Source organism: Apis cerana, linkage group LG9, assembly GCF_029169275.1.
Source record: "Apis cerana isolate GH-2021 linkage group LG9, AcerK_1.0, whole genome shotgun sequence".
Classification (NCBI taxonomy): Eukaryota; Metazoa; Arthropoda; class Insecta; order Hymenoptera; family Apidae; genus Apis; species Apis cerana.
In genome coordinates this window covers 3,016,958-3,029,013 of record NC_083860.1, presented here as the reverse complement: position 1 = coordinate 3,029,013, position 12,056 = coordinate 3,016,958, and the positions used below count along the sequence as shown (strand labels likewise).

The 12,056-nt window shown below is 25.4% G+C and overlaps 1 protein-coding gene across 3 annotated transcripts in view; it reads left to right on the top strand.

Moving 5' to 3' along the window:
- LOC107995495 (soluble guanylate cyclase 89Db-like) overlaps window positions 1-12,056 on the top strand; it is a 35,512-nt gene that overhangs the window by 1,150 nt on the left and 22,306 nt on the right. Inside the window, exons 1-4 of one of the 3 annotated variants that reach the window (XM_017053049.3) lie at window positions 2,247-2,894; window positions 9,736-9,935; window positions 11,581-11,774; window positions 11,912-12,045. In XM_017053049.3, the coding sequence (XP_016908538.1) occupies window positions 2,805-2,894; window positions 9,736-9,935; window positions 11,581-11,774; window positions 11,912-12,045 (618 nt within the window). In that variant the 5' untranslated portion in view covers window positions 2,247-2,804. Of the gene's footprint in view, window positions 1-2,246; window positions 2,895-9,735; window positions 9,936-11,580; window positions 11,775-11,911; window positions 12,046-12,056 lie in introns of those variants that run through there. The other 2 variants (XM_028665599.2, XM_028665602.2) reach the window with 2 other exon arrangements.

Genomic DNA, 12,056 nt, shown 5'->3' with positions numbered 1-12,056 from the left:
AAATAAAATATATTAATTTTTTGAATATATTAATTTTTATACAGGATTTGTCATATTTATGTCAATTCCAAGTCATTTTCTACTACATTTATAAAATAAATATATTATGAATATAAAATAATAGTAATTATAATTATATTTAACAATATAACAATTTATATTATACTATATTATACAAAATATATATATTGTTTGTACTAAATTTGTAATTTCTTGTAAAGAAAAGAAAAGATATTATCACCTTAGCACGTTTAATTCCCACTTTCAAAAAGGAATTGTAATGCCATGTACGTCTCCACTAACCAGTTACGATAAAATGTGTTGGCGCGTGTGTGGCAAAAGATAACAGTACATCTTCCATGACTTGTACATCTTGTTTGTGACATACATTATCATATACACGATTTCGTTCTCTAGCACATACGTATTTTTTATATAACTAATTCGTTTAAAAAAATATATGATTATGAGAAAAAAATTACATTAAATAAAGTTCTTAATAGTTCTTAGATAAAGTTCATATTTTGACATACTTAATCTTCATCAAAATAATTAATTAGTTAAGTAATTTATTACTTAAGTAATTTTAAAAAATAATTTTTTAATTCTTAAATAATTAAATCAGATTAACAGATTAAATTACATTAAATTTAAATTCTGCATAATAAATTTGCGTTTTTAGATTAAAAAAAATAAATCTAGATTAATACATAAAGTACAAAATAAATTTAGTTTTTAAAATACGCTAAAGCTTAAAGTATACTAAAAAAAAAATGTTGATTTTGATTCAATATTAATTTTAATAAAGTTGACTTAATGAAGTTGGATAAATGTAATATATATCTCCTTTATTCTTTATTGTACATTTTATAGTTAACTAATATAGATTCATACTAGTCAATGTATGATGAGTTAAATATTATTTATCTAACATGTCAAATTATTTTAAGCAGTAATTTCGATTAAATTTTAATCGTAGGGTAATGTTGCGTTTACACGAAACATAAATTAAGTTCTACTTATCGAAATAGGAAGATCTTATATACATATCACGAATCGTTTCATGAAAGAGCAAAGGACAAAATGCCTAATAAACAAGCCAATTCATATTAATAACTTTAATATATTATTATTTACAACTAAGTATCTATATAAATTATTTAAAAAATTCTTCACTCATAATTGTAAATATCGTTTAACTTTTCGAATTCGTTTTTGAATTGCAATATAAAATGTAAAATATATCGTTAATGATAGACATTGGACTTTTACATTTGTGAAACTTAAATTTGAAACTTTATAAGATCGTGAAACTTTCGAATCTCAATTCTTACTCTCTTCCCTTATTTTCTTTTTTAAGAAATATTTATTTTATCTTAATCTAAAATTATAACAAATTTTAATTTATCTGAAATATTCAGATTAAACAATAATAATAATAACTATTCTTTTGATTTAAAAATATAATTTTTTCATCGTTTTATTCAAATCATTTTAATGAATTGTTGAAATTTGTTGAAATTATAAAGCTCATCAATTAGAATAAGTCTGAAATCTAAGCAGACTTATTAATATTATCATTAATTCGTATATATAAAAATAAAAAAAAAATTAAATAAATTCATATCATTACAATTTTGTAAATTATACAGATTATTGTTTATCTGAATTTATTTTAATTCATAAAAACATTAAAAGCTGTTAAACTTCACATAACATGAAATATTTGAAATTTCAAAGGTTTTGAGATTCCAAGTCCCATTCCTACTTAATAGACTTTGTCGGTGGAATACAAAATACGAAATATATTCTCCCAATTTCTCATCTCATGTTTTTTCATTTAAATTATATGATCTATAAAATTTGAAAAAAGAATAATATAAGAACATAGATTTTTCTTTTAAATTTAGTATAAATTAATATCGTATAATAAACTTGATACAATAATACTTAAATTACTCTATTTTAATTTTTAATGTCTATGATTTTTTTAATTACCTAAATTATATACTAAAATATATAGATAATTGTTCAATAACTTTTAAACAGAGGAGAATTTTATAAAAATTCTATGATAAACAAGTTAAATTGAACAAAAGAATTATTTCAAAAATATTATAACTCTCTCTCTCTCTCTCTCTCTCTCTCTCTCTCTCTCTCTCTCTCTCTCTCTCTCTCTCTCTCTCTCTCTCTCTCTCTCTCTCTCTCTCTCTCTTATTTAAAAAAAAATGCCAAGTATACTGTAAATATACACACACACACTGAATCACATTCAATTCCAATATTTTTACACGAAAATAATATTATACAACAGATTATCGGGATGATTTCACGATATCCTCTCATAAATTTAAAAAAAATCGAAATTCTTTTGTGGGAATGAAAAAAATTGGACCAGCATGCTTGGATACAGTCTCCTCATCGCATTCCGCGCGGGTTTCCTCGCGGAAAAAAGGGAGGGGGGAGCTCTCTCCCCCCTTCGTATTTGGAACAACCACGTTTGAAAAGGATCTAGGAAGCAAGATGCGTGGTGCGCACGCAGTCGGCGCGTATCTCTCAACCACCCTTCCCGGAGTAACCCTCGCGGCTTGAAACTCAAAGTTGACCGCGCCGCCGAGGCGGACAGTCCTCTCCGCGCTCTCACAAGGCAAAGCGAGAAGAGGAGAGGAGCGCAACAGCCGAGGATGTCATGAGGCGAGGTAGAATGGCGCGAAACACTTGACCGGGGCGATGCGGCCTCCGCGACGATGCGATTTTTATCGTTTACAAAATCGTATCCGCGAAAAGATCCTATCCCTTTATGAATGCGTACGCAACTTGGTAGTGAATTAAAAACACATCGCGGAAGCACAATGTACGGCATGCTGTTGGAGAGTGTGCAGCACTTCGTGCAGGTAAACGTGATTGGGGTGAAGGAGGAAAGAGGCATGATTGCTCGTTGAGTGAGTGTTTTTGTTTGTTGCTCGTTTCGAAGCTAAATCTGATCCGTTATTACGATATTCTGTCGTAGGTTTTAGGTTTAGTAGGATTGTGTTTAAAGGTATAACGATAACGATAACGATAAGGTGGTGCAAAGGAGAATAAGTAATAGTTTGTTCGGTAGGAAAAAGAATTTTAGGAAATTTTAATAATCCGTGTATAGCAATTTTTTCGAAAATGTTGTAAAGTATGTATGCATAAAGTTGCATAATTTTAAATGATATCCATTATAATTTCAAGTTTCGTTTAGGATAAGGTTGTTATATAAGTAATAGATAGAATTCGAAGAGAATTTATGAACAATTTATGAACAAAAATGGATGTTTTTTGATTCGAGATAATTATTTAGGCGAAGAAAAAAGAAAATAGCAATAAAGAGGGATGAAAATATTTGAAAACAGCTTGTGTTCAAGGTGATTCTGATAACTCGTTAAATGAAAGAAAATATTGGTGCAAATATAATACATTAATGAAAGTATTATAAATTACATTTTTCTTTATTTAAATTGCATTTTTCTTTATTAATGAAATTGTAGAATTTTTTTTTAAATCATAAAAATAGCTCATACTCAAAATTTTACTGTTTAAATACGATTTCCTATTATGAATATATATGTAAATATTTGATAACGCATGCTGTATACATATAGGTTCATTTTCAGTATATATAGATTTCCTGATTTGATGAATAACTTAAGATGCAAAGATGTAATTAAATATAATCGTATCTGTAGAGAAAATAACCATTAAATCTGTATAAAATATACAAAACGATTTCAATCTACATAAAAGATAAAAGAGTACAAAGTATATATGACAAGATTAAAAAAACGAACAGAATAAAATGTCTTGAATCGAAGATAATAAAAATCTTTTAAAGCATTTTGTTTTCATTTAAAAATTAATATGATTTGATTTGTGACTTGTCTTATTGTTAATTTTCAGAATCACCCTGTATACTTGACCTTCGTCGATCTAATTCGTATCAATTGAACTGGTAATGAAAATTTCTCTGATATTTTCTCTCGTTGAATTTTATTACTTCTTTTTTTATTGCGGTATTATTATTCCTTGACGCGAGTACATATATCGTACAAAAGAAACATAACATTTTTTGATTTTATTCTTATAAAAGAATATTATTGCAGATTGTGAATAAATTTTTGAAGTTTTTGCAGCTATTATAATTTATACAGTTATTAAAAAATATGTATGATATAATATAAATCTGGACTATGAAAAATTATATTGATTATCTATAAAAGAAAAAGCATTTTCATCTTTTCATTTTATAAGTAATGTTTTTTATGCATATGATAAGTTCTTTTTCACTTAGTATATTATGTATCTATTAATACGTTATTAATTTGTTATTATTATATAATACATTATTAAATATAAAAATATTTATAATGTTCAAAGTAATATATCTCTGTAATAAGTACAAGAATAATGTGCTTAGGAATTTAATTAAAAATAAATTATTTTTTATTGCTATGTTTAATCCATTAAATCTCAAGAAATAGAATAACGTAATTTTTGTATATATGATTATTTATTCAAGACAATTACCTGACAATTTATTTAATTAGTGTATTATTTTATATATATTATATATTATATATATAATTATTGTGTGTATAATATCTTTGATTTCTTTAGTCTTTTAAATATCGATAATTTATAATTCAAAGATTATCAATTAATTTTATTCTTTATTGTTAAACAATATATTAAACAATTACATCATTAATATTTAATAGTATGCCAGTAATATTCAAGTTTCTTTTATTCTTTATTTCATAAAATCCAACATTGCACGTGATTCAAATTTCATTCTTACACATATATGCACATAATTCCATTATAATTCTTTGTATATTATAAAAAGGAATTTAAAAAATTCATTTAATATTTTTTGTTTATTTTAATTTTTTTCTTTTAACTAAAAAATTGTTCATATTACAAAATTTAAAAAATTTGAATAATGATAAAAATAAAATATTTTGTTAAATGATTATATTTTACTTGAACATCCATATAATATTAATTATTATAACATGTACTTTTTTTTTACACAAAATATTTTTAAAAATTTATTATCGATAAATATATTAAAACTATTCTAAAATCGTATAATATTTTTTTAAAAAATTTATAGCAGAAAAATTTTTAAAAATCATTTCATATTTCTAATTTGCGTAATTTAATTTAATAAAATTTATCAATATCTATACAATGATATATAATTCAAAATAGCATTATACTATCCTATTAATAGTATTATATATTCAATGTGTATTTACTTGAAAAATTCCATTTTAATTACATTTAATGAAATACGTAATTAACAAATAAAAATCATCCAAGAAGATGCATTGAACGAATATAAAAGAAATTAATCGAAAAGAACTTTTTTCTGCGAATAGAAACCATAAAAGAACATGATCCGATCTGCAATGTGATAGCTTTCTCCAATATCCTCCATTTCTCAGCTTTAAAGATTCACGTCCGTTCTTAATCTTCTTGATTAAGTATCCCAAGTTGTTTAAGTATTGACAAGTGAAATAAATTTCCTTCATCTTTCGCGCATTTTCAAACTCACCCACGCTTTTGCTCGAGCGATCACGTGATCGTAAAAATCATACTTCCAGTAAAGATTGATTTGATATTATTCGAAAAATTTTTTTCCCCATATTAGATGCACTAAATCTTTGCCTCATAAATTTCTTTGACACGAAAACGCTGACTCGTTCGAAAATTCTTTTTTTTTTTTTTTTTGCTTATATACTACGTATATCGAATTTTATGTGCAAAAAAAAGAGCAAGATAAAATTCTTTGACGTTATTCAACAGCTTTTTTCTACGTATTATACGAATCTTTGTTTTTTGTATTTTGTACGTATGAACAAAAAATAATAAATGAAATTCTTTAATATCGTTCAAAATATTTTTCTAGTTATATTAAATTCTTCTGAATTTTGTGTACGCAAAATAAGGAACGAGACAAAACCCCTTTACTTTTGTTCAAACAAATTTTGTTTGCCATTTTGTACAAACAAAAACAGAATAAAATTCTTTTTGAGATTCGAAAATTTGCTTTATAGAAAAATGCATCAAGCTTTTACTTTTAATACGTAGAAAACAGGAACCAGATAAAACTTGGCGTGTATAAATGTGTATATAAAGCGAGTGTGCAAGTTGATTTATCGTATCGTCCAAAAATAATCGGTCGTTGCGAAAAGAATCACGTAGTGGACGAAGGAAATGGTCTGAAGGTACGCAACGAACGAATGTATCTGAATATGGATGGATTCATACTTCCTTTCGGTGCAACTCCTTAATTGTACGAACCTTTTAAAAATAGCATCGTTATTCCGTCATTTAAAGGACGTTAATTTGTTTTTCTAATGTAACATTTTATGTATCAATGACGTTTCGTCAGCGATCATTTTGTGTCATGCTGTTCATTGTGTATATATATCTTCACAAATGAAGAGAAATAATAATGGAATACACACGCGAGATTCATATCTATTCAGAAAATTTTCAGCTCTTCGTTTAATGTAATAATACGATTAGAGTTTCTGAAACCAGCGAACTAAATGCAACATGTAAATCTCTTACATGGGAATGGAAACGTGACCGTGTTATGTTCATTAGTATGTACTTATACGTAGTCTTGATTAGTTCCTTTGAATAGATCTTGCAAAGTATCGTGTACAGGTGTATATACCAAAATTATTGCTTTCAGAAAATCATTTATTCATAATTTTACGAAACAGGGATACAACAAGTTGGATAAAATTAAAGATGACAATAATCTCGAATGATAAACTTATCGTAATATTATTTTTTACTTTAAATTTGGCGAGATATGTAATCAATTCAAAAAGAAGTAATATTACATCGTGCAAATATTGTACAAATACACAAACATAAATTAAGGTCTTTAATTAACATTTTAGAAATATCAATTAATTTAGAGATGTTAGAAGTAAGAAATTTTAGAAATTTGTATTTTTAAAAATGAAATATTATTTTATTAATTTTTTTATTATTTTAGTAATTAATGTGTATAATTACACGAAATAATTATAAATTAAATTAAATTTTTTATTTGTCATTTCATAAATGTCTATCTGTGTCTGAAAAAATTACGAAATGATATGACATGTCATTCGAAGTAATATTTCAATGTATCTTGATCCGAGCTACGCTTTTATGTTTTACAATTCAATAAATAATTGTGAAAGAATTCGAATTATTAAAAATTGATAATTCGTTCGAATCGAGAAATTTGTGCGTGTCCACTTGACATATTAAACCTTAAGGGATTTCATTAAATGGGGTTCCTATTAATTTTCGTGACCAGAGTCATTATTGTGGAAGGAGCATTGATTATTCTATAGGGAACCAGAAATTGGCTTGATTGTGCGAATCAATTCCTTGTAAATATGTGGAATGAATAGTTTTGTGTTCACTTTGGTATCATATTAAGTGATTCGTTCCGTGAATTTTTAATATCGAACGTATCAATTGTATCGTCATTTTATGGCCATCAAATTAATCATAGAAAAGAAGGGAAGAGATTAAAAATAAATTAAACGAAATCAAGATAAGAAGATATAACAATTTAATTTTGTAAATCAATGATTCGTATTGATACACGTATAATAAAAAGTTTTACTTTTGTAAATGTGATTAATATCAAGTTAGATTATCAAAAAGAATTTTTTGCTTTTAATTTTACAATTTGAAAATTTTACAATTTCATCTAAAATTCATCTATTAATATACATATAATATTTTAGAATTTTTTTATAAATATGTAGATATAATATGAAAAATTCATTACTTTTAATTTTATAATTTGAAATTCAAACTCAAGGATTTTATTGCTGACATTTTAAAAAATCATTTATTATATTTTATGCAACATAATTCAAAAAATATAAAGGTAATGGTAGTTGATAAAGTATTTATTTAATATTATGGTTTCTTCGCGTTTTATCTTAAAAGGAATTAAATTGAAATCATTTTTATCTATAAAAAAAAAAAATCACTGTTATAATCATTTAAATAAATATATTTGCAAATTTTCTGCAAATTTTGTTGATTAAAAATTAATTAAAAATTAATTGTATATTTGATAATTTAATTTATTTCGATAGATTTTTTCAAAAAATTTTTTTTAACTATTACATTAATAATTGAATATTTAAAGATTATTTTGTTTAACATGACTTTTTATCTACTAAAAATAATACAGATTTTTTATCCGCTTCTTAACACATTTTTAAATTGAATTGAACTTTCGTTATTTGACATTGATTTCAAATTTAGAATTTTATTATCTATTAAAAGATATTAGTTTTTACATATAAAATAATTAAATATCTTATTAAATAATTATTAATTTAATATTTAACAGCTTAGAACTTAAATAATATTTTTCATTATACAAAAAAAAATAATATGTTATAATAAACTATATTTCAGTATAGAATTCCATCATACATTTTTATCTATCATTATTGTAATGAATTAGAAATACTAATATAATTAATATAATTTAATAAATATTAAAAATGAATCAAGAAATTTTTACTTGCAATTTTCTTTTTTTTTGCAATAAAAATCTATGTGGCATTAAATTTTACAGTGAATATTTTTTTTTTTCGGTTCATAATTATAACTTATGAATGACGCTACGAGCTGCACAATATAAAACATTTGTCTTTGTTTTTCGTGATGGAGGAACAATAGGAAATATGAAGGGAGAAATATTCCCCGGAGCATAATAGAAACGGTTACACGTTCTATTCTTTTACATCGTCTTTTGTCACTGTGTCTAAGCTACTTTTATCGGAAATCAATCATTTGGCGGAAAGTAAAATCTGTATAAAGTATAACATCAATGGAATCGAGTAATAATCCTTTCCCTTAAAATAACAAATCTTTTAAGCATTTTCGTTGAAAAAGTATTTCTTCGAAAAAATAAAATCTTAATTTCACAAATGATAAATTTCACGTAAAAATTATTATCAAAATATCATTTGAAAATTTTACTTATCATAGTGATAAATAAACATATAGAAAATATTTATTTGATATAATACTTTATATAATTAAAGTTGAATTGATTATTTGAAATTATTATTTTTTTGTGATTATTATTTAATAATGGAAATAAATATAAAAAATAAATTTCTTGTATTGTTTGATTAATGATTGAAACTTTTAAATGAATATCAATCAATCACTCACTTTTACGATATGTATATAATTGCAATATAATTGCAATTTTATTGTGGACAAGGTTTCGTCAAAATATTTATATTTTAAATATTTATTTTAATTAATCAATTCAAGATCATATTAAAAAATGCATACTCGGGATAACATATTTATAAAATCGAATATTTAAATAAATATTTAAATATTTAATTTTACTTATCACAGAAACGAAACAATTATTTCAAATATCCAAGATTGAATTTCACCTCTTATTCCTTTGCCATAGTAAGTACAATATTACATTTCGTAGCCATGAAAATTCTACAGAAATGAAATATTTGATCCTTAAATACCACCAAGTCGTTCAATATAATATTACGCGAACGTGATGCAAACTTTCAAAAAAAAGAAAACTGTAATTTTAAAAAGTATCGAGAGAAGTGACAAACACGAAATGAAAAAGTTTTTGCAGGAAAAACTACTAACATTGAGGGGACAATAAAATTCTCGTTACAGTTAGAATACGGGGAGGATATGTGGCTACAGCTACTGGAAAGAGCCGATTGCAAGCATATGGTCTTCAACACGCGACAAACGTATCCGGACGAGCTTATGACCAATTTAGCTGCTGCATTGGCCGAATTTAATGGCGAATCCGTGGAGAATGTGATGCAATTCTTTGGAAAGTGTTTCGTTAGATTTTTTAGCAATTTAGGGTAAGTGAACTTTCGTAATTTCGGTTTTGGATTATAACAATATTTGGGTTATATACAGTAGTAGAGATTTTAAATAAGAAAAGTTTTGAATCGATATAAAAGATATAAGACTGTTTATATTTTCGGATAAATAAATATGTATGATGCATTTCAATTTTATATTATTACAGAATGTCGATATAATGTCATAGAATATCCTTTGAAGGGTCGATTCTAGAAAACAAAAGTTGATATGCAAAACTGTTGATTAAGTTATAAGCAATTTAAATTTGTGCCCAGTATTTTCGTTTCATCTAAACTTTGATTGCTTGTAGGTTAATAAATAAGTTTTAATAATCAAAATTATTGTACATCAATATTTATTATTTGTTTTAAAATTAGAATTAGAATCGATTTTTCAAAGAATTAATACCTCTAATTTTCTATGAATTAATACCATGTATAAGAAAATAAAAATTAAACTTTTCATGGTACAGTAATTATTAGTTAAATTAAAACTGAGCTTATATAGACGCCATTGCAGATGTCGCCACAGGCTTGCATTACATTCAAATCTGTTTATTTTACCTCGTATTTTACTTGTATTTATTTTTTTGCAATCTGCTACAGTATAATTAAAAAACTTTAAAAAAATTTCAAATTATACACTTAAGTAAAATTACAACGTATCAAGAACAAGAAAAACGCTTAAATTAAGAAAATTGAACGAGCATAATCGCGATTAAATATGAAAAAAAGAAAAAAGAAAGTATTCCTTTAATCGTAAGAGTTTAAACACGTGCATGATTAGATTGAGCTCATGCTGATATTGGATTTAGGTTCCTGCTAATTAAACGGTTCAATTACCATTATACATCGAGAACTACGTGATGTGAAAATTAATTATTACCTGGGGACGAAGTCATATTAAAAGCCTCAATTAATATTTTATTGCATTTGAATCGATACTCTACTTGGAATCGTTAGCAAACTGTTCATTGAACAATGGAAAATCAAATCATATTATCTTTTTCAATTACTACTTGAATACTTTCACCGTGGCTTAATAAATAAAAATAAATCTGAGAACAAAATGATTTGCAAATGATTTGCTAGGCTGTTATGTCAATTGTACGTATATCAATTTCCTCTTATCAATTTTCCGTGTCTCGAGAGGGATGATTATCGAGGCAGACGTGGTTTTATACCGATTGTAAATTTGAAACGTTAGATCGTTATAACTCATAAATTGTTGTTGAATGAAATCAGATTCCATTTTCTCTTATGGGGAATACTTTATCTTCTTTAACGTTTCTTCTTATTAAAATGAAAATTTAGTATCACTTCGGAATATGAAACTATTATAGATTTTATCTTTCATTAATACAAAATGAACAAAGTTTATATTATTTTAATAATGTGATTTTGAAGATATTAACGATTAATCGATTTTTTAACAAAGAATTGTCGATAAAGGTTATAAGTCATAAGAGATTAATTAAAAATATAAAGTAAAAATGGAAATACCAGTGAAATTATATTTCCCAACTGAAAGCGATTTTGTTTCAGCGGTTTGTGCCGTTTGGAATTTAAATTTCCAGAAAGTAAAATTGATATGTCTCTCAATCGAAATTCAACGAATTATAATCATTTGCCTTTGTAACAGATATGCTTGTATGATAAAAGCTACTGGCCGTTATTTTTGCGACTTTCTACAAAATGTCGACAATATTCACATGCAGATGAGATTCACGTATCCTAAAATGAAAAGTCCCTCGATGTACACGACCCACATCGACCCACAAGGCGTAGAATTAGTCTATCGAAGCACCAGGAAAGGATTTACGCATTATCTTATGGGTAAGGTGTATTAATTTTAATTCAAATATTCGAGTAAAAATTATTGAAAATTTGTATTTAGAGAAAATTATAATATCTTAACATTTGTAAAATAATTATCAAACGTTTCATTTCTACTCCTAATATAATTTTCGTAGGTCAATTATTTCAAATAGCGAAAGAACTTTACGAGACAGATTTGGTCATACGTGTATTAGGAAGTTCGAATAATATACCTGGGTCCAGAAGCGTGATGGTTAAATTTAGAATCGATTTTGACAATCGTGAATACGTAAGTAATCA